Source organism: Lachancea thermotolerans, assembly GCF_000142805.1.
Source record: "Lachancea thermotolerans CBS 6340 chromosome E complete sequence".
Classification (NCBI taxonomy): Eukaryota; Fungi; Ascomycota; class Saccharomycetes; order Saccharomycetales; family Saccharomycetaceae; genus Lachancea; species Lachancea thermotolerans.
The window spans coordinates 970596-991455 of record NC_013081.1 but is presented as its reverse complement, the minus strand read 5'-3'; the positions used below and the strand labels follow the sequence as shown (position 1 = coordinate 991455).

General features: G+C 45.2%; 10 protein-coding genes and 1 non-coding gene across 11 annotated transcripts; 4 read left to right on the top strand and 7 right to left on the bottom strand.

Annotated features, from left to right (window-relative positions):
* Positions 1–26: 26 nt before the first annotated feature.
* RAD1 (ssDNA endodeoxyribonuclease RAD1) lies at positions 27–3086 on the top strand (the record flags this gene model as incomplete). Its single annotated transcript, XM_002553908.1, has 1 exon — positions 27–3086. One exon carries the CDS (start codon positions 27–29, stop codon positions 3084–3086), a length of 3060 nt encoding a protein of 1019 aa, XP_002553954.1.
* A 58-nt stretch (positions 3087–3144) lies between these two features.
* On the bottom strand, positions 3145–6459 carry SWI1 (Swi1p; the record flags this gene model as incomplete). Its single annotated transcript, XM_002553907.1, has 1 exon — positions 3145–6459. The coding sequence occupies one exon, from the start codon at positions 6457–6459 to the stop codon at positions 3145–3147; it is 3315 nt and encodes a 1104-aa protein (XP_002553953.1).
* Positions 6460–6778: 319 nt separating this feature from the next.
* On the bottom strand, positions 6779–7792 carry MNN10 (alpha-1,6-mannosyltransferase; the record flags this gene model as incomplete). Its single annotated transcript, XM_002553906.1, has 1 exon — positions 6779–7792. The coding sequence occupies one exon, from the start codon at positions 7790–7792 to the stop codon at positions 6779–6781; it is 1014 nt and encodes a 337-aa protein (XP_002553952.1).
* A 126-nt stretch (positions 7793–7918) lies between these two features.
* PEX5 (Pex5p) lies at positions 7919–9625 on the bottom strand (the record flags this gene model as incomplete). The annotated part of the gene is made up of 1 exon (XM_002553905.1): positions 7919–9625. One exon carries the CDS (start codon positions 9623–9625, stop codon positions 7919–7921), a length of 1707 nt encoding a protein of 568 aa, XP_002553951.1.
* A 149-nt stretch (positions 9626–9774) lies between these two features.
* KLTH0E10912g (KLTH0E10912p) lies at positions 9775–11115 on the bottom strand (the record flags this gene model as incomplete). Its single annotated transcript, XM_002553904.1, has 1 exon — positions 9775–11115. One exon carries the CDS (start codon positions 11113–11115, stop codon positions 9775–9777), a length of 1341 nt encoding a protein of 446 aa, XP_002553950.1.
* Positions 11116–12738: 1623 nt separating this feature from the next.
* On the top strand, positions 12739–14508 carry PRP28 (mRNA splicing protein PRP28; the record flags this gene model as incomplete). The annotated part of the gene is made up of 1 exon (XM_002553903.1): positions 12739–14508. The coding sequence occupies one exon, from the start codon at positions 12739–12741 to the stop codon at positions 14506–14508; it is 1770 nt and encodes a 589-aa protein (XP_002553949.1).
* Positions 14509–14599: 91 nt separating this feature from the next.
* Positions 14600–15625, bottom strand: CWC2 (active spliceosome conformation promoter CWC2; the record flags this gene model as incomplete). The annotated part of the gene is made up of 1 exon (XM_002553902.1): positions 14600–15625. One exon carries the CDS (start codon positions 15623–15625, stop codon positions 14600–14602), a length of 1026 nt encoding a protein of 341 aa, XP_002553948.1.
* A 243-nt stretch (positions 15626–15868) lies between these two features.
* Positions 15869–15957, bottom strand: KLTH0E10846r. The gene is given in 2 exon segments: positions 15869–15904; positions 15919–15957. It is a non-coding gene; the product is annotated as a tRNA-Tyr (tRNA).
* A 419-nt stretch (positions 15958–16376) lies between these two features.
* On the bottom strand, positions 16377–18119 carry DCR2 (phosphoprotein phosphatase; the record flags this gene model as incomplete). Its single annotated transcript, XM_002553901.1, has 1 exon — positions 16377–18119. The coding sequence occupies one exon, from the start codon at positions 18117–18119 to the stop codon at positions 16377–16379; it is 1743 nt and encodes a 580-aa protein (XP_002553947.1).
* Positions 18120–18657: 538 nt separating this feature from the next.
* NHP2 (snoRNA-binding protein NHP2) lies at positions 18658–19107 on the top strand (the record flags this gene model as incomplete). Its single annotated transcript, XM_002553900.1, has 1 exon — positions 18658–19107. The coding sequence occupies one exon, from the start codon at positions 18658–18660 to the stop codon at positions 19105–19107; it is 450 nt and encodes a 149-aa protein (XP_002553946.1).
* A 304-nt stretch (positions 19108–19411) lies between these two features.
* Positions 19412–20764, top strand: SNU56 (Snu56p; the record flags this gene model as incomplete). Its single annotated transcript, XM_002553899.1, has 1 exon — positions 19412–20764. The coding sequence occupies one exon, from the start codon at positions 19412–19414 to the stop codon at positions 20762–20764; it is 1353 nt and encodes a 450-aa protein (XP_002553945.1).
* Positions 20765–20860: the final 96 nt, after the last annotated feature.

Here is a 20860-nt window from a genome sequence, read left to right as displayed (position 1 = left end):
AACAGGCCAAGCGGCTTGCTCTCGTCATGTCTCTTTTTATCAGAGATGAATCCGATGAAGAGGATCTTGTTTTAGAGCTTTCGAGGCATGAAGAAGATAGGTCAAAACAGATCGATGATGCGAGCAATGGTGAAATGCTGTACCCGTTGCTACCAGATGATGGAGACTCGCACATGAGGCCCAATATTGAGGAGATACGGCCTGTCGATATTCAGTTATCTCTACCGCTTCCGTTTCAACAAATGATTGTAGAAGACCTACTGGTGTCAGAAGACAGCCTTTTGATTTTAGGGAAAGGGCTAGGAATAGAACCAATTGTGGCAAACCTGTTGCATGTTTTAGCAACTCCTACTAGAATCAATGGCCAAGATAAAAGATCTCTGGTTTTGTTGCTAAATGCTAGTGAAGAGGACAACGAAAAAATCCTTGAGGAATTGCTGGAGCTTGCTTGGTCAGGTACTGAGGAAGACGGCCAGAGGCCCTTCAGTGTCGTTACAGCAGATTTGCTTACCGTGGACCAAAGAAGAAGGCTGTATCTGCATGGCGGAATAGTGTCTGTGACATCAAGAATTCTTATAGTAGATCTACTTTCGGGAATCATCCACCCAAACAAAATCACTGGTCTTGTTATCCTGCATGTTGAGAACTTACACAATTATTCTAATGAGTCCTTTATCGCCGAAATGTACCGCTCGGTGAACAGGTGGGGTTTCATCAAAGCTGTTTCTGACGAACCAGAAGCATTCATGACTGAGTTTTCGCCGTTAAAACGGAAGCTGAAAGACTTGCGTTTGAAACGTACATTACTCTGGCCCAGATTTCATGTCGAAGTATCTTCGAGCTTGAACGTACGAAATGAAAACAAAGTAATTGAAGTTAAAGTGTCTTTGACGAATTCCATGTCGCAAATTCAATTCGGGCTCTTTGAATGCCTCAAAAAATGTATTGATGAGTTGAATAGAAAAAACCCCACTCTATCTTTGGAATCTTGGAATGCCGACAATTGTCTGCATCCAAACTTTTTTAGGTCATTGTATTCTGTGCTGACACCCAATTGGCATAGAATTTCGTTTGAATCAAAGCAGCTTGTCAAAGACATTGGTACTTTGAAGAAGTTATTGCACGCTTTAGTAAGCTATGATGCTGTGGACTTTTACGAGATCATTCAAGTTATTTTGGATGCAAACAAGCCATCAGTATCCCGTAAGTACTCCGAATCTCCGTGGCTTATGGCAGAGGAATCCCAAGCGGTTCTTTCATACGCAAAAAAAAGGGTCTTTTCAGATGGTAACTATGAATTAGAGGAGTTACCAAAATGGGAACAGCTAACATCGATTCTGGACGATATCGCTGTTGAGCAGGCTAAATTAGGTTCTAGTTTAGGGCCGACGCTCATCATGTGCTCAGAGGATAGAACTTGTCGCCAATTGCGGAAGATCATAGGCTACTCCAACAGGAAAGAAGGAGCGAGGAGATTTATGCTGAATAAATTAAGAGCTTATATGAACAGGAGAGATTTGTTAAAAAAAACGGCCGAAGATATTCAAGAAGAGTCGCGCAAAGAAGGTACCAGTGCTGAGCTCAGCGTATCCCGCTCATTTGCGAAAGAGGAAGTTGCTTCAAAGAGACGTAGAACTCGCGGTGCGGCAAGCGTCGCTGCAGTAACCAGGCTGAAGAGAGCAACCTCAAATGGTGGCGAAGACATAGAAAGTGTGATGTCTGTTGATGATATTGAACAGCATATTAGCCAGATCATTGAGGATACTGACGAGGGCCTTATTGGAGATCAAGAAATAGACAACCTGGCCCAGAACTTTGACGAAGATAACGAACTACTGCTTACTGAAGAAACAAATATAGATACTTCAGAATTGGAGCCCATGATAAAAAATGAAAACACTTGGGCATATGGGCAAAATAATTTTGAGTACATTGACAGAGGCGATCAGATCGTCATCGAAAAGTTTTACAACAGAGCTAACGATGTGTTACTGCAAGAGCTACTGCCATCGCATATTATCATGTATGAACCCGACCTGGCTTTTATTAGAAGGGTTGAGATGTTCAAGGCGTTGCATAAAGACTGGCCTCTCAAGGTGTACTTTATGTATTACGGTGACAGTTTTGAGGAGCAGAGTCACCTTATTGCGATTAAAAAAGAGAAGGATGCATTCACTAGGCTAATTAGAGAACATTCCGGTCTCGCCCAGCATTTTGAAGCTGACGAAGACCTGTCAAGATACAAGAACCTTGCTCAACGAAAGTTACTGCTCAATCAGAGTTTAAGGAACTCCAGATTGGCCGGTGGACAAAAAGGCTACGATGCGGTCACTGGAGATGTTGTTGTTGTAGACATGCGGGAGTTTAGAGCTCCTCTGCCAGGCTTACTCTATCGTTATGGTGTAAAGGTTATACCATGCATGCTGACAATTGGAGATTACATTCTCTCTCCACAGATCTGTGTTGAGAGAAAGTCAATTTCAGATTTGATTGGAAGCTTCAAAAATGGCAGGCTGAATGATCAGTGTAAAAAGATGTCCAGATACTACGAATATCCCACTCTACTCATAGAGTTTGATGATGGCGACTCTTTCTCGTTAGAACCCTTCAGTGAGAAAAGGTACAACTCTGCGTCGTCAACTTCCCACCCTATTGGTAGCAAGCTGATGCAAGATGAAATCCAAATGCAGCTAGCTCAGCTTATTATGAAATTTCCTTCATTGAGGATTCTTTGGTCTTCGTCTCCTCTGCAGACGGTGAATTTAATTTTGGATCTCAAACTTGGCCGAGAACAGCCTGATCCTACAACATGCGTTGAAATAGGCGTTAATAGAAAATCTAGTGGTGCGAAAGACAAGACCAACCATTCTAATGAAAAGTTTAAAGAGCTGTTGAGCATCCCAGGCTTATCCAACGTTGACTACTATACCATCATTCGGCGAGTGAAGAGGTTTACCAACTTACAAAAACTCAGTGTTGATCAAATTACCGATTTAGTTAATGATAAGAATCTCGCTGAGAGAATATGGCATTACGTGCAGACAGAAAACGAAGAAAAGGACAATGATATCATGTTGGAGGAATGAAACTATTACCAAAAAAAAGAATCTGTACTTAAATCTAGGTAATTACGCAGGCTCTTGCCTATTTATTAGCATCATGAACATCGGCATCAACGCACTGTTGGAAATCAGTCGCAATTAATTGATTCCTTAGCCGATACAATGTGCCCATTCCAGTTGCAACCCCGAAATCTGCCATAGGGTTTGTAAGCAATGAGAACGCATTGGGTTCAGATGGAAGCAGGTTAGGAATTCCGTTTAATTCTTTAGCTGCCGCTAAGTAAGTGGCGCCCCCCTCGGCATTATCATTCTGTGCGGCTAATTCCAAAGATTTTTCGATGAGTAGACATACCAACTGCAGAGATTTTGTACTGATCGAGTTGAAAAGTAGTTTAAGGTGGCTGAGGTTGTTGTTAGTGTGGATGCCAATGTTTGACAAGGCTTCACTCAGGCGCCGCAGACTTGATCCAATGTTTTCCTCGGAGGTGAGCCACAGAAGAGGTAAGTTACTTGCTGTGCAAGGCATATCCTCTTTCTTAATCAAACGAACCAGAGACAGTAAGGCGGTAATGCTTTGAGATATGGTTGGACTGGCATCTTCAATCAGGGTGGGAGACATATTGAGTTGCTGGAATGGAATAATTGATATAAGGGAAGCGAATATATCGTTTAGAAGGCTCAAGTTGCCGAGAGGTTGAGTGGCAATGCTTCCGTAAAGCTCTATTAGTTTTTGGCATGTTTCGACGACTTGTGATTGCGAGTCTGGCTCAAATTGTTGCAATAAGACACACTTAATTAAAAACCTGTTAGGGTACCCAAGCGAAAGAATCTTAGCCAACACGTCCACCCCGAAGCTTTGATATTTGCTCAACTGCACGGAATTTTCAGGAAATTTTAGCGATTCCTCTTGACCGAGTTCGGTATTCTTCTCACCCAAGCTTATTATTAAGAGCAGAAGTAAACATGCCGATACGTGATTTTCTAATTTGAAAATGTGCGCGATGTTGGCAAGGGTTATTATGATATCTTTTTTGAAATTCAGGCGCTTCCGATGAAACACAAATCTGTCGCTGTGCAACAAAAGTGCCCACATTAGGTCGGTCAAGAATCGCTTAAATGGCACATTATTCGCAATAGGAGATGTGTTTGTTTCATTAAAAGATAAGTTCCTCAAAATCATGGAAATAGTAGACAGTTGGTCCACCAAAAGCAGTTGAGGGTTTTCAGCTCCCCGCTCATTAACTTTTGTAAAAATGGTATCAATCTCATCACGAACGTCCCGCAAAGAGCTTAGATAACTAGGAACATTTAGAGTACATCCCTCCAAGTTATCCGAAACCCACAGCGGCTCAGGCAGATAATCCCATTCATTTTGAAACGACTCTTTAGTCTCAACTTCCTCTTCCCTTCTTTCAAAGCCAGTTGGATCCAACGGCGTTTGTTCTGGAGTCAACATTGCTTGTTCTAAGTCAACCCCAGTCAACGAGTCTACTTTTATCTTGAAACCCTCGGTGTCATTTTTCTCATTAACAGTCTTTCTGTGGATCGCTTCTAAAGCAGCGGTAGCTTGTGAGTATGTGGTGTTTTGATCCAACATATTACCGACATCATATTCTTCCAGATAGCCACTCCCTTGGTCAAAAGATGAAATGGATGGTAAGCATAATTTGTTTAGAATACGGCAGCCTAGTATTGTTAACGAATCTATCAAACCTTCGAAACGCTCCAGCGATATTTTCAGCACAGCATCCGCGCTCGTCACTAATAGAATATTCAAAGCCACATTGATTTCTGAAAGACAGTCAGAAAGTAGAGAGAGAGACAATGCGTGTAAATTTATTGTGCCGAGTTCAGGTGCAAACAAAAACACTGGTTTGTTTGCATCGATCTTCTCACCAATTTGAGAAATGGCTCTAATATCATATCCGTTAGAGGTTTCAATAGGACGGGTAAATGGGACATAATTGCGAGCAAATGATCGTTTATAAACCTTGGGAAGTTTTTGGTACTCAAGATTTTGTCGCAGGGCTTGCTGTTGCTGTAAGCGAAGCTGTTCCTGTTGCTGTTTGAAGCGCTGTTCTGCGATTAACTTGCTTTGTTGTTCTTGTTGTAGTTGGTGTTGTCTCTGTAGCTGCTCCTGTTGGTATTTCATTTCTCTTTCCAAGTCCTTTTTTGACTTCTTCTTAACCTTGGGTTTACGGGGCTTCCGAACTTTATTTGGTTCTTGCATCTCGGTACTATTAGGTGTGCTGTAGCCGCTAATGCTGGAGTCATTTGTTTGTATATTAGTTTGCATGTTAACTTGTGGACTAGCCTGTATGTTGGGTGGGACACCGGTCGGGACGTCAGGCTGGATATTGGGATTACTCCCCAGAATCTTTTTCAGCAGCTCCTGTAGAAACTGCTGTAAAAAGATCCTCTTGGACTGAGTTTCCTTTATACCTTCAGGGGACGCCAGGTATTGTTCATATGGTAACAGTATATGGTAGTAGAGTGTGGCCAGCTGCTGAGATGAATCTTGAGGTAGCTGCAGTTTTTGTACCAGCATTGGCCATTGCTGAAAGCGTGTCACGCTTTCACCACCACCTAGTTTTTGAACCATCATGTACAGAACAAATAAGTTGACCCTGCGCCCTTGAATCTCGGGAAGGGCATGAAGAGGAGCGTTTCGTCTCTTACAACTCTCTAAAAGAGACTTCATAAAAAGTTCGTACTGCTTATTGTTCAGTTCGCCGCTTACTCGCCTTTGAACTTCAGGGTCGAGGTTCTGAATTGCCTGCCGTTGTTGCATAGGTGGCATGTTAGTTCCGGAACCTCCCTGAGCTTGAGGCACCGGCCCCACAGGAGAAGGCTGGGACTGCGATCCAACGGATGGCCGTTGGTGTAGAGCGCTTTGAGGCGAGCTAGCGCGTGGCGCAGCTTGTTGCATCATCTGCAGCTTTTGACGCTGTTGTTGTTGTCTCTGTTGCAAGGCTACGAACATTGCTGCTCTATCCGCAAATGCATTATTGGGAGTAGCATTTGAATTATTGAGCTGTTGCTCCTGTATTTGGGGAGTGTTATGATTGCTCAAAATGGCTTGTGGCGTAGGGGCTTGATTCTTTACTTGTTGAGATGACGCTGCCTGCGTGAGCACCTGCTGTGGAGTAGTTCCAGCGTTAAGGACCTGCTGCGGTGACGCCGTAGGCATTGGCTGAGACTGTGCCATGGGTGAGAACATAGACGCCGGAGATACAGACTGCACGTTTGGAGATGCAGCATTGCTCATCGTCGAGCGCGCAAGGATAACTTGCGGAGTTAGTGCATTGGTGTTTTCCTGCAAGGGCCTGGGGTCCAGGAAATTAAGGTATTCATCTTGCTCCTGACTTTCTTGGCCGCCAATGTACTGGTTATCCATTCCAACTAGGCCGCCCTTAGATATGCTTGTCACGAAATATTCTCTTTTATTTACAAAGAGTTAGTGTTTTCGGTTGAAATTAATCATCTTGTCACTTGAACATACGTAGTAATATACGAAACCGGTCAAGTAAGAGCACTAGACCCATGAAACTGAAACTGTGAGATATTTCTGAGCCTCTTATTATGCCCATAACATTAGCCAAAACAATCCATTCCTGAACTGTGTTTTGAGTGGTCGCGGGGAATCTTTTTTTCTTGCTAACAATACAACTGCGGCCAACTTCTTGGTGTCGAAATAAAAAAGCAGTGTCTTCCGGCTAGTAAAATCTGCGCCACCACTTCTGATTATGGCTTTCTAGCAAAGATCCGTAACGCTGCATTTCACCCCAGCAATCTCTTCCGAAAGCGCACCCGGCCATATTGACCACAAAGTCGCGATCTTCTTCACTGTAGAAGTATCTTGGGTCATCCGAGAACTCAGAACAAGCACCTGGTGGGAAAGCATTGACACTTCTGAGCGGCAAAAATGCGGTTTTTTCACGAATCCAGGGCTGGTTTGCGTAGAGCGCCTCGAGCGCGTCTTGTTCACGATGCTCCCACATCATGTGTTTCTGTTCGTAGCACACAGGGTCCCACCAAACATCAAGCAGTAAATGAGCCCATTTAGAGTTCTTGACCAAAAACGATCCAAGGTTGAAACCACCGCAATCCTGAGTGATGAGCAACTCAGGCGGTTGAGAGTAGTCGACATAAGGGATGTCGAGAGGGAGGTCTAGTGGATTGAACTTATCTAACATCCGGTATGACAGTGAGTCCAACCTCTTGAATATGTGTTCCTCTAATGAGATTTGAGGCTCCATGATCAAAGTTTCGAGGTCCAACCACCAGAACCATTCTGCTTTGGGGAACTCGCGCATAGTTTGACGGAGCACCTCAACCTTCTGCCATCCCTCCCTGTATTCATGTGAATACCTTCTGGCCGTTCTCATATCTTTTAGCGTGAGTCCATAGCCGTGTCTTTTGGCGTAGGCACGTTTATTTTGAATCGAGATTCGCTCTATCGCCCATTCCTGTTCACCTTTCCACTTGTGCACTCCACCACCATCGTTTACTGCGAGTATAAGGACAATTTTAGGGTCTTTCGACCAGAGTGTGAATCTTGAGGAACCGAACCAAAACAACACAAAAAATGCACAAAAAATGCCTAACACCGCTCTTTTGTGTTGGGCGATGGTTGCTCCGACGCGATCTAAAAACGAGCGGTGTTTATAAGAGTATTGCCGCTTCTTTTCATCCTCAAAAGAAGGATCGTATGGCATACTGGAGCTCATTTTGCCGCTATTTTGGATCAGATCTAAAGATTACACCAAATTTTCCTGTAACTTTTTTTAAATATTAGCACTACAAAATAAAAATATATGAAATGAGTTATGATTTCAATAGGTAGCTATCTAGACTTAGAAGTTGAACTCATTACGAAATGGCGCAAGATCCATATTTGGGCGAACTTCCTCGAGCAAGTCACGCCTTTCCATACCAATGAAAGCCCTTTTCAAGGTCTCGATGAGGTTACTGCTCGCCGGCGTCTCCGAGGGTAAAATGCCCTCGACCTCGTGCATGGATAGCGCAGTCAATAGGTACTCCGCGGCTTCTTTGAAACAACCCATGTTCATGCACGATACAGCCAGGTTGCAGCGGGCTCTCACGAAAGTAGGTTTCAGCTGAAGTGCTTTCCGGTAGGCCTGGATGGCTTCCTCTGAACGGTTAGAGTTGGCCAGAGATGCGCCTAGCCTGTTCCACATCAGTTCGTCATCAGGCTTGACTGCCAAGGCAGCACGGAAGCAGTCAACAGTTTTGTCATAATCGTCATTAGAATAAAAAAGTATTCCAAGCCCTAGCTGCAAACTCGCGTCTACTTGGGGGAGCTTATTAACCACTTGTAGAAAGCGCAAAGTAATTGCCTGGTTCATACTGTAGCGGTCAGTGCTTTTTTCGAGAGCCTCGTTCGGCGCTACCATGTCCGGATACTTGGTTTCCAGCCACTTGTTGAGCATCTTGAAGGCACTCACATCGTAGCCTTCATTAATGTAGCTGATTGCTAGAGTGACCATCCCGTCCAAGTTCCTGGGATCAAGTCTCAAGCATTCCTCAAGAGCACCTATTCCATTGTACTCCATCTCATTCTGCGTTTGGACCATCCCCAGTTTCAGCCAGGCATCGACGTGGCTGGGGTCTTCTTGGACTGCTGCCTCGAATGCCAAGGCAGCCTCACTCAACTTCGCTCCATTTTCCATTAGTATGCATCCTATCTCGTAAGCATTGGAGTTATGCAAGTATTGATTTTCAGTCTCGAAACGATATTGAGTAGTATCTGAGGGCCTTCCAGAAATGTATTGTTGGTACTCACGCTGCCAGTCTGTTTCGACATCGCCTCCAGCGTCAGGAATTTGCGATTCCTCTTGCAAGTTATCCCAGACCTCCTGGAATTCTGCTTGATACTGGTCCTCGACAACGTCCTGTTCTGCTGCGGCGGCCTGAGGCTTCACCTCTTCCTCATGCAATGCTAGTTTTTCTGATACTTCCTTTTCTAGCTCCTTGAACTGTTCGTCCCATGATTCTTGGTTCATACTCATGTGAGACTGTGGGCTCGAGTGGCGGTAAACAGGTTGTTGAGCAGTCTGGTGGGACATAGGATTGAACATGCCTGATGCCAGTCCCGGCCCATACCGTGGCCCAACAACTCGTGCCCGCATCACCTGGGATCCTTCAGTATTCCCAGCAGGCAAGCCCTTCTGGTATGCAATCGAGGGTACTTGTGAAGTTGGGCTGTGCAACTCCGGGCTCTGGTTCATGCTTAAGGCAGGGGAGCTAGAAAACTGTTTACCCCAACTTTCTCGCGCCTGCTGAGAACTTTCCTGAAGCGGGCGCGAAAGCATGGGTCTTGGCCCTTTCAGCATCATGGGGTGGTCCATATGTTCTTGGTCCATAAACGCTTCCATTCGCGCTCTGCTGGCGTCACTGACAACACTATCCTGTGATTTAAATCGTTGCGCTGCTTCATTGTTGAGCCTTAAGCCCCCTCCATGATGCAAACTTCTATCTTGTTGAGCATGCTTATTCAAGCTTGCCAGAGGGTTAGAGCCAACAGAACAGTCAGCACTCATCTTCCTGAGGTCAAAGCGGTATGTGCCGGTGAGCCTCCTCCCAGTGATCAGATGTGGAGTTGAAGTTATATCTAGTCTATGGAGCACTAGTTACGAAATAAATTAAAGCGGTGTTACAACAGCGCCGTTGTTTCCGCTGCATCAGCACTTTATTCTAAAGGAACATTAGAGCTAGGGCCTTTGTGCGGAGCCACGCCAACTTTGTTGGTATTTCTGAACATATAAACACCATTGTTTTCTGAGCTCTCAACAAACTGGCAAGATCTTGCAACCTTCCAAAGCGATTTCCACATATTCTCACTTTCGTAGCGATAGTGCTGGCCCATGACCTCTTTGATTGCGGCAGTGGCTTTGCGAGCATTGTAGAACGGAATTCTGCTGCAGTAGTGGTGGAGAACATGAGTCTCGATGATATCGTGGAAGATGTGTTGGCCTATGAATCCAAAATCTCTGTCAATAGTGGCCGCCGCGCCCTTCGCGAAGGTCCATTCTTCAGCATCATAATGGGGCATTGTGGGGTCTGTGTGCTGCAGGAAAGTTACAAACACAAGCCAGTGATTAACCCATAACCATGGGAGGAACCAGTTGATGAGCACAACGTGGGCGCCGTACGCTCTGTACCACATATAGTTAATGGTCAGTGTTGACGCAATTCCGATGTCACTAAGAATGATGTACCAGAAGTCCTTAGCATCGAAGACTGGAGAAGTTGGCCAATAGTGCGACTTGAAGAACTTGGGAACGCCTGGGTATGGCTGGCCTGTAGCGTTTGTCGCTAGGTAGAGCTGTAGTCCACCAAGTTGTTGGGCGATGAGGTTGAATAGGGTCACAGCTGGGGCCTCCTCGACAACCTCACTTAGCAGAGACTTGTTCTTGGTCTCCAAGTACTCCTCCTTGGTGTATGGCACAAACACCATGTCTCTGGTCATATGCCCAGTAGCCTTGTGGTGCTTGCTGTGCGAGAACTTCCAAGAAAAGTATGGGACCATCCACCATGAGTGCAAAACCCATCCGACGGTATCATTGACCGCGGGGGAGTCTGAAAATGCAGAGTGGCCACACTCATGGGCTAGGATCCAGAGGCCAAACCCGAACAGTCCAATCAAGAAAGACTGCAGAGAGTAGGCCGCCGCTCTCAACAACGAACTGTCGGGAAACCATACTGGAATGTAGTTTGTTCCGACATAGCCGATCACAGCGATCGCGGCCACGTCGCGGGCCACGTAATGCAACGACCACAATGTGTCGCGCTTGTAGCACTCCTTGGGAATAGCGGAGAGAATATCTTTGATCGAGTAGTCAGGTACGTTGAAGACATTACCGTTGGTATCGATCGCACGCTTAGGCGTGGCAACTGCCGTAGCGCTGCCATTTGCGTTGTTGTCGCTAAGCACACCGCTTGAAAACCCAGTAGAAGTACTCATCGCGATTCTGAGGTCCCTGATTGCACTACCCAGGTTCTCCCGAGAACGCTCGAGAAATATGCCCATGCTCGACGTGTTAGAATAAACTTTCACAGGCGCGATGCCATTTGCAGCATTTTATACGAATGAATTGCTGCCTCTCGCGATTTCGGCTAGGGCGTACCCGGCGCTGTGGAGTGCAACGTGAATACATGCATGCCTCGGCTTCCAGAGCGCTTTCCTTGCACCGGCTATATCTTGGAATTCCCGGCATACTGGAGGCGGACTGATAAAGATAGTTACGGAATGCGTCTCTGAATGGAGCTTTGATCGAAGAGGTAAAGAGGGTTCGAGCGTACTACCTTCAGTAGCATCACAGAACGGTGTATGTCTTTATTCGGCTTATTGCTTCATCCATGGTTAGCGTTCGCGTACGTCTATGCGCCTGAAGACTTCCACTGAATTGCCAACTGCCATCATTTTTGGGGGTAGTGATCAATGATCAATGTAACTCCTTGTGGGACCACCTCGTTTTGTAAGTCCGAACCTTCAAAAAACATTAGCATAATGAGTCATTATGGACGGCATTTATGGCATGCCGATTAGACTTGTAAGCGCCGCCGCTGTATGTGTGTTCATCTAATTCAGCAAGCGTTAAGCTAGGTGATAAGGAGCCTTTCGGTATGCCATATATCAGGTGCCTGGCATCATTGTAGTGTTAGAGCTTTTTATGTGTTTGTCGCGTCTTTCAACAATAAGTTAATAAAATGCTCAAGTTCAGGGTGCAAAAGCAGAAAAAGGTGTTAGAATTGAGTATCATCACCACGCGATATCCATCTCAAAAAAAAGGATGAGCAATGGGCAGCAATTAGAAACCCGGTGCACTCGAATCAGTATTCGAAGACAGAGATTGGCGACGTTCCGCGTGCTAGAATAATTTATAAAATTTTGAGGAACCTCGATATGTTGAGTGTATCCGTATAACATGACAGATAGCCAGTTTCGGCGGCTAAAGCAGGAAACGATCTTAGAGTCCTTCTAATTATCCACAAAACTTCCCGTCAGCGGCTACTATCAAATTCAAATATAACGGAGACTGTTGGATTCGTGTTGTTGGCTAATCCAAGAGTTGCAGCGGGAAGGTCGCGCTGAAGTTAACATCAGCCTGGGAAGATGGGACAGGTACGGCGCTCACAAGAATCGCTGAGAAGAATCTTTCGCACACTTCCCCAAAAATGTTCTGCGCGAAGTTGAGAGGCCATTTTTGTAAGTGCTATTGGCTAGCTCAGCACTTGGCTTGGGCATACGCTTTCGAACCATCTATTCAGGTTTAAGGACTGCAGCTTCCATAAATTGAGTTCTACAACGCGCGAAGGAAGGACAGAGAACACAAGACCTCCACCATCTCATTTAACTTTTACTAGGAAGCCTTAATGGGCGTTCAAGCTGGAAATTTCAGTCCGAGATACGCTTCAAGGGCGCGCTTTTATCAAAGAAGTTTTACACTTGACTGCTAGGAGCGAACAAGCGCGCAGGCTCCCAGAAACAGATAATTGTATTTCAAGTATCACAGTGAGCATACCAAAAAGTGTCTTGCGAAGTCTCGGCATTGGGAACTGTCCCTGTCAGCATCTGCTGTTTACCGAAGGCCTTTTTACAATGTCTCAGTGAACGAGTGCTTTCCCTCTGTGCAGTGAAAAGAGAGCATCAATGTCCCACTTCACGTATTTGGAAGCCAATGTACCTCATGCAAAGGATCAAATGCGGAGGCCTGTCGATATCAACAAGCTGATATCGCGTGAAGGCAAACGCCCAAGCGAGACAGCATTTGGGAGGCCGGTGTATTTGAATAAAAAAAAAAGAATAGAGGCAGCTGCAGACAAGGAAGTTCACGAGATACCGAAGGCTGCGGAGGACATTCAGTGGATTAAGGCGGAAAAGGCCAAAGCAAATGAGGAGCCGAGAACTTTAGGTGCGAGCAACAGGGGTGCTGGTACAAAATCTGGCGCTTATGCTCAGAAGAACCGATCCAAGTTTCGTTTTGATTGGAGCGCTGAAGATGACACCACCGGCGAAGATGCCCCTGTAGTAAGCCGCAAGGTTAGAGACGCAGCGAGAAAGTCTCCGGAGTCCTTAGAAGAGATTTATATGGGAAAACACTGGAGCCAGAAGGCCCTAGAAGAGATGTCAGAGCGGGACTGGAGAATTTTAAGGGAGGACTATCACATCGAGACTAAAGGCGGTTCCATCCGACACCCACTGCGGAACTGGACCGAGACAAACTCTATACCCACCGAAATAGTGGGAATTATAGAGACGAAGCTTAAGTACCTCGAGCCCACCCCAATTCAAAGAGCAACAATACCCAATGTACTGAATGGGAGAGACTTCGTCGGCGTTGCAGCGACTGGCTCCGGTAAAACATTAGCATTCCTCATTCCCCCGTTATGCCAGCTCAATAATACCCCGCCCTTAAACGATATCACCAAAATGGATGGTCCATCTGCATTAATTCTGGCTCCAACCAGAGAGCTGGCACAGCAGATCGAGGCAGAGGCAAACAAAGTTGTCAAATTTCTTCATCGGCCCACGAAAGTCGTGAGTTTAGTAGGCGGGCATTCAGTGGAAGAAATATCGTATTCGCTTTCACATGGCTGTGATATACTAGTTGCGACACCTGGTAGGTTAATTGACTGCCTCGAGAGTAATATTTTAGTACTTCAACAAGTGCGTACCCTGATTTTGGATGAAGCCGATAGAATGATTGATTTTGGCTTCGAAGACCAATTAACAACTATTCTAGCTCGTACCGAGTCTGTCAAAGGAAGACAGACAATGATGTTCACCGCGACAATGTCGAGCACAATTGAGAGGATAGCAAATGGCTACTTGAATAAGCCTGCCTATGTTCGAGTCGGGTCACAAGACACAAAAGCACAGATCAAACAAGTTGTACAATATTTGCCAAGCGAAGAGCAGAGATTCTCGAGGTTATGCCGGGACGTGCTGCCAAGGTTTAGGTCCCCAATAATGATATTTATTAACTACAAAAGAACTGCTGATTGGTTAGCTGCAAAGTTTTCTTCCGAAACGAGGTACCGAGTTACTACACTGCATGGATCGAAGTCCCAGGAGCAAAGAGAACACTCGTTGAATTTGCTCCGCTCAGGGAAAGCTGATATTATGATAGCTACCGACGTCGCCGGAAGAGGTATAGACATACCTAATGTTTCACTGGTCGTCAATTTCCAGATGTGCACATCTTTTGAGGGCTATATTCATCGTATTGGTAGAACTGGCAGAGCAGGGAAGAGTGGTTGCGCATTGACATTTTTAACCGAAAGAGACGAACCCAAAGTCGTGGAAGAACTATTTCATTACGTCAAGACGACGGATACAGAAGGCATCAATGACGTCGAGCCAGCTGTGCGACAAAAGTTCAATTTGGGGAGAAATGAACTACAGCCGATAGTTCATTGAAATGCCCAGCTAAATAAACGCGGAAAGCTATGTGTGCATGCAGACGTTTTGTGTAGCTCAACTTTGTGTAACAATCATGATTTATGCTCAATCATTCATCATCATCTGAAGAATAATAATTAACTAGAGGTGTTTGCCCACATCCTTGTTTATCGATTTCAACTGAATCTTTACTTAGATTTTCCTCAATTTTGACTCTCTTCAGCTTACTTAGCTTTGCATTTGAAAGTCTGCCAAAGATCGAATCTCCATTGAGTGACTCCTGCTCTGCCGAACTTTCAAGAAGTCTTTTATTCGAAGGGCTTTCTGCAGGTGCGGGCTGCCGCTTTTCGGAGCTATCTTTTTTTAACAGATCCACCATTACTTGCAACGATTCCATATCCTGCTGCTCCTTTTCTCTTCTCTGAGCTTCTGGGTTAGGATCGTCATTTGCCCACTTTACCAGAAGTCCCGTACCCTCTCGTCGATTAACCCACTCTTTATCTGAAGGAGTAAGTAGGGTCTGATTGCTCATAGTTTCTTTAGCGAATTCTGCGCTAGCTTGATGCTTGTACTTAATGAACGCGCAATTTTTGTTTTCAACATATCGTATTCTTTCTAATGGCCCAAGCTTTCCGAAGGAAAACCTCAGTCTATTTTCGATCTGGCTTGCTTTTAGCTGCTGGTTGTTTAATGCCCCAGTTATGCCGCCAACGTACAGCGTTCGATTTTTTTTCTGAAATGAGCCTACGCCACCCATGTCTTCTCTATAGTGGGAATGCTTTTCCCTTCCGAAGCAGTCCATAACGTCAGAACGTAGAGAGAGCCTCGCGATGTCTTCGGTGTCCGGAACATGATGCAAGTACTCGCATCTCTTGCCCATGCAACACATTCCTTTACAGAAATAAAGACAGAAGAAAGGTTGTCTAGCCTTATCGCCTTTGGTATTGCCCTGATGTAAATCGACATCTAGCCGGTAGGGACTTACAAACCGGGACTGTCCGCTGTTTCCTTGAGACCACTTATTATACCAAACATTAAATGTTAAACCTGTTTGAGGGGGAATAGACGATGGGAGTTCCGCTTCTGAAATTTGAACAGGAGCTGACCGCTCCGCCCAGGCCTTCGAAGCAACCATCGACGTACTGTTTGTTGGTATTTTTCAGTTTAATGACATCTTGATGAAAGTGCGTTAGAAAAATGTTAAGTATATTAAATACATTGGTTCAACAAGGAGAAAACAAAGGGTCAGGTCCTGTTACCGGCGGCTCACCGTCAGCTTAATAGTAACTAGTCTCGCCGTGGTGCTAGCTAGCACCACAAAAGCATTCAATTGAGCCTCCGCGTGTTCAATTGAAAGCAGCTTAGCATCAAAAAAAATTCTCCCGGGGGCGATTCGAACGCCCGATATCAAGATTTCTTTGTATCAAGTTACAGTCTTGCGCCTTAAACCAACTTGGCCACCGAGAGGTTATTTGATGACAGAGAAATACTAGGGTGATATATCAGCAAATGCTCAACGCGCAGTCACTTCAACATGAGTGCAAAGGATAGTGAAGGAGTAAGCTTACGACACTTGAAGGTTAGGAATAACTGCAGGAGTAGTAGACTAGTTATACGGTATCATGCTACATTAAGATATTTGCTGATAGAGAGGTTTGTTTCTGATTTAAAAGCTTCAATTCGAAAATTGTGATGGAGTGGGTGGGTTGACGGAGGGCTCAGCATGACTTGCATAATGATCCAAAATATGTGCTCCAAAACCAGCGGTATTATCAAGCCTTGATATCAGCCCGTTTTCAAACTAGGCTGCAACGTGTTGTCATAATGGGATCACACAAAGTAAAAAAAACTACAACATCGACCCTTTGGACGCGAACTCTTTTGTACTAGGCTATTAGAGGCACGCCTGCGCTGACCAAAGTTTGATGATCGAAGGGTGCCTCTGGCGAACTATTCAGGACTTTCCATGTCACTATGCTTCTTTTGGAAAAGTCAAGCTGATAGACCCTTATACGGCGCTCTGTCCCGCCATAGCCTCCATAACCGCCCTCCCCTGCAGCACCACCAAAGCACAGCCATATCCTCTCATTTATCGCCGGCGACTGAGAATCTTCAAGCAGGCAGTAATCATTACAATGGTCATGTCCAACACTAGTCACCTTGACCCCCAATTCGCGGAGTGTAGCAATTCCCTTAGAGTTGTACTTGGGAGCTGTGACGCCTTCTTTGAAATTGCCTATTAGCGGGTTTTGCGTACCGGGAGAGCTACTTGAATCAACATTCAGGTATTCTGGTAATGGAATGTGGAAAAAAGCCATCGACAAAGACGCTTTCTGGTCAACAAAAGCATCCTTGTACCCATCGAAAAAGTTCCATTGCTCCTCTTTGATCCAGTCGTACCCAGGGTAGGCTTTTGCGTTTGGTGAGTACTTATGCGCATCCAGGAAGTAGAGAGCAGATAATGGGTTCCCATCTTCACCATAAATGTAGTGCACATAATTTCCGACTCCAAAACTGTTATCATTTGTGTCATGGTCACCAATCTTGAACAATGAAAGTGGAAGTGATTGAACAAGCTTCGAAATTTCCCATCTGTCGAGGCTGCCTTCATCGTCATGGTTTCCCCACACCATTGCATATGGAATCTGGCGCTTGATAATCGGATCCACGACCTTGAGAAGGGCTGTTACAGAATCCTGCACGCACTCACTCCCCATTATTTGGTCGCCAGTAAATACAACCAGCTGGGGCTTTTCTGTATCTAAGACTTTTTCCACAAAAGCCAATGTTTTCGGGTCAGCGATGCAGTTTTCATGCTTAGGAAATTCATCTCTGCAACGACCTTCGCCGACACTATAATGAAGGTCCGCGAGCTGCACAATTTTGAAAGGGTTCTCGAGGCTCGCAGATAGCGTAGGGAACTTCTTGCCATGTGGATCAGAATCGCGCGTCCTCAAAGTGAGATAACAGGGTACCTTGCTGTGTTCTAGGCGCCATTCTTTTGACAAACGCCATGCAGGTCTGGGGTCCACGCAGTCTTCTCCAAATAATACGCTGATCTCAGTGACAAAGTCTGATTCGGTGAGCGACTTTTCAGTGATAACTGTATATTCCAGTGGAAGCCGAGATGAATCAGGAACCAGATGCTCGGCACTCGGAGCAACAGCAGTAACTGCAGCTGCACGCGCGTCAGTGTCAGAAAGTAGCTCTGTTAACTGGGCCGCTGTGACAGAATCATAAGTCAAGTAGTTTGAAAAGCCAACGATTTTGAAACCTTTGGAGTGGTTAATATCTTTCTTAATTACAGTTCTTAGTGCCTTGGTTGCTAGCGTGTGTCCGCCCACATGACGGGGACACAATTCGAGATATTTGGTTAGATGCACGCAGGTGTACATTCCCATACCTACAATAAACCTCTCATCAGGATACCATGCCTTCAGTATATTGACAGCTTCTTTATTGTTGCCAGCGAACTCGATAGGCCGTTTCAACTCTCCAGGTTGGAGTGGAAATCCCTTCGCTAAGGCGTTGTGGTGCGTTTGAAACCATGTAAAGATAAAAACTGCTGATAGAACTACGAGAGCAAAGTAGCTGAAGAACCGAACGTACCTTTTCGGTACTCCCCTCATTTCAAGTTCCCGTCTTTAGTTAAAATTAACGCGTAAAGTCGCGAGCTAATTTCTATTTCGCTTTTCAATCAAAATAAGAATCCAGAACGCCCGCAGTAAGACAGTGGTACATTGGTCGACAAGCAAATGCGTCTTACCTTGCTGACCGGATGCCAATCGTGGGTTTATAAATGTTTTAGAGCTTTGGCCGCGTCCGTGCCTAATGGCGGAACCTAAAATTCCGTGTTCACGGTGAAACCAGTGTAGAGTTGCTGAACATAGATGCTACGCTAACATTGACTGAACTTTCTAGACTACGGCGAATGCTCCGTCACAGACTTCGTCGCCACATCCAAGCTTTCCCAGATGGGCAGTCTCTCAGGACACTCGTGTTAGAAGACATCAACATGTCATGTGACGGAAGACTGCGTTTTCTTTTCACCCAGTCTAAAAAATTTTCTAAGCGATGAGCTTTGACGTTCAAATGAATGGTGGTTCTGGATTGAACTGAAGTAGTTGAGGCTAATATCCGGTACGAACCAATCGCTCTTCAAAGAAAATGGCTAAAGATAAATCGGCTACATCCGAGGATAATTACGAGGCTAGACTGCCTGCGGTTTTGACTTTCGCAAAGCCATTGGCTTCTAAAAAGCTTAACAAGAAGGTGTTGAAGACTGTAAAGAAGGCCTCGAAGGCCAAGAACGTGAAGAGAGGTGTTAAAGAGGTTGTCAAGGCACTAAGGAAAGGTGACAAGGGCCTCGTTGTAATTGCTGGCGACATCTCTCCCCCAGATGTTATCTCGCACTTGCCTGTGCTGTGCGAAGACCAATCCGTTCCTTACATCTTTGTGCCCTCAAAGCAGGACCTTGGCTCGGCTGGTGCTACCAAGAGACCCACATCCGTCGTTTTTGTTGTCCCTGGCAGCAGTAAGAAGAAGGACGGTAAAGCTAAAGAGGAAGAATACAAGGAGGCTTTTGATGACGTGGTCAAGGAAGTCAAGTCTTTGTAGGCAACTTCAGTATCGCTACCTGGCCAAAAATGCATCACGCGCGTCGCAAAAGACACGACGATACAACAATCAAGATAGCACACTTTTAAAAATTGTGAGTGATGTGCCGAGCCAATACATGAAGCTCCCGGCCCGCGACTCAGTTTATCAGTCCACATAGTTTTGTAAAGTATTTAAATCGAACGGCATCTGAAGATGGATATGCCATGTACTAGCGGATCTCGTGCATTATGAGTCTCGCGGAAGATCTCAATTAAACTACGTCTTCAAGATTGTGTGCCTCATCTAACATACTTCAAGGGTAATGGGCGTCAAAAAGAGACCTTTCTCTGGTGGGCAGGGGTCCAGAAGTAATACTAAGAAGCCTGATGTTCATGAAAGCTCTTCTCTTTTAAGCATTGCGGAGGCGGTAAGTCAAAGGAATACTAATGTAACTAAGGTCATTAAGAAAAGTCAAATCTTTGTTTCGCTCACTGCACTAGAAGCAAAGCAGCTTAGTCGCTGCAAGCTTGAGGAGCTGGCTAACAACCAGAGCTTGCAATTAATTGAAAAGGAAGGTAACGTATCGTATCTTGACTTTTCAAATTTCAGCTCCCTACAGTTGGCGCTAGTGCTCTGCTCAATCTTTGGAATCAAAAGCAAACAATGGCTAGGGAAATCGACTAGCGACAGCAGATCTATACCGCGAAATATTCCTCTAAGGGGAAGCTTTTATATCCACAAGACATGTAAGGTGCCAAGAGATCATCCAGAGTCCTTAAAATGTGGGATCTCAGTATCAAGGGTTGTTGATATCACGAACTTCGTGGAGGTTTCGATAGACATTTATGGCGCAACTTCATTTATCGAGGGGCTAACACGATTTGCAAGCTTTTTGAAGTTTCAGAAGTCGGAAAACTGGGTGAAATCGGAATTCTATGAGGGCCTGCGAAATAAGTGGCTGGTCTCAGAAATGTCAATAGCCGCTGTGCCTTTCCTGGAGAGAGGGCTGTTAGTGAATAACAACGAGATTGCTAAAACAAATTCCGCTCTGATCGAGAAAACACGAAAGTCCCTCGAAGGGTTCGCACAAGACTTGATTAAAAATAACAATGAAACCCCGATGGAAAAGAGGGACGAATCCGAAGCTCAGGGTCTGACTAGTACATCAATCTCTGAGCGGAAATCAAGTTCAAACACATCCCGCTACAGCGTCTCTACTCATGACAGCGCTACGAGAAGTACTAAAGCTGGTAGTGGAAGAACGCTCGACCCTCAGTCTCGAAGTCTCAACTCCAACTTCTTAACTCAAGAACAAATTACTGACTACTGTAAAGCCACGATTCAGGCCTCCATTGAAGCAGTGAAATCTAAGTCACCATATCAGATCATCAAAACCTACATCAAGTGCCCTCGCGTATATTACGTTGACTTACTATATGAGCATTTGAACAGGCTGCGATCTGAAACCAATTGCAACATCGTGGTTCTCAACCTGAACAACGTCCATGAATCAACGTCTTGGTTCGGCTCTTTGAAGGTTTCGAAATTCACCTCAGTTTCGTCAATACCGCATCCAAGTACTGTGAGGGTGGTCAGTATTGGAGGCATTGGTGAACATAATGTCAAAAGCTTGCAGCTTCTACTGAAACTATTTGAAGAAAACCCAGCAGCGTAAAAATTATACTAAGGCTTCCAATCAATAAATGAATTGCGAAATTTCTTACCACCGAGAAAGGCCCAGGCCTAAAGGAACATATTAAATTATATCACA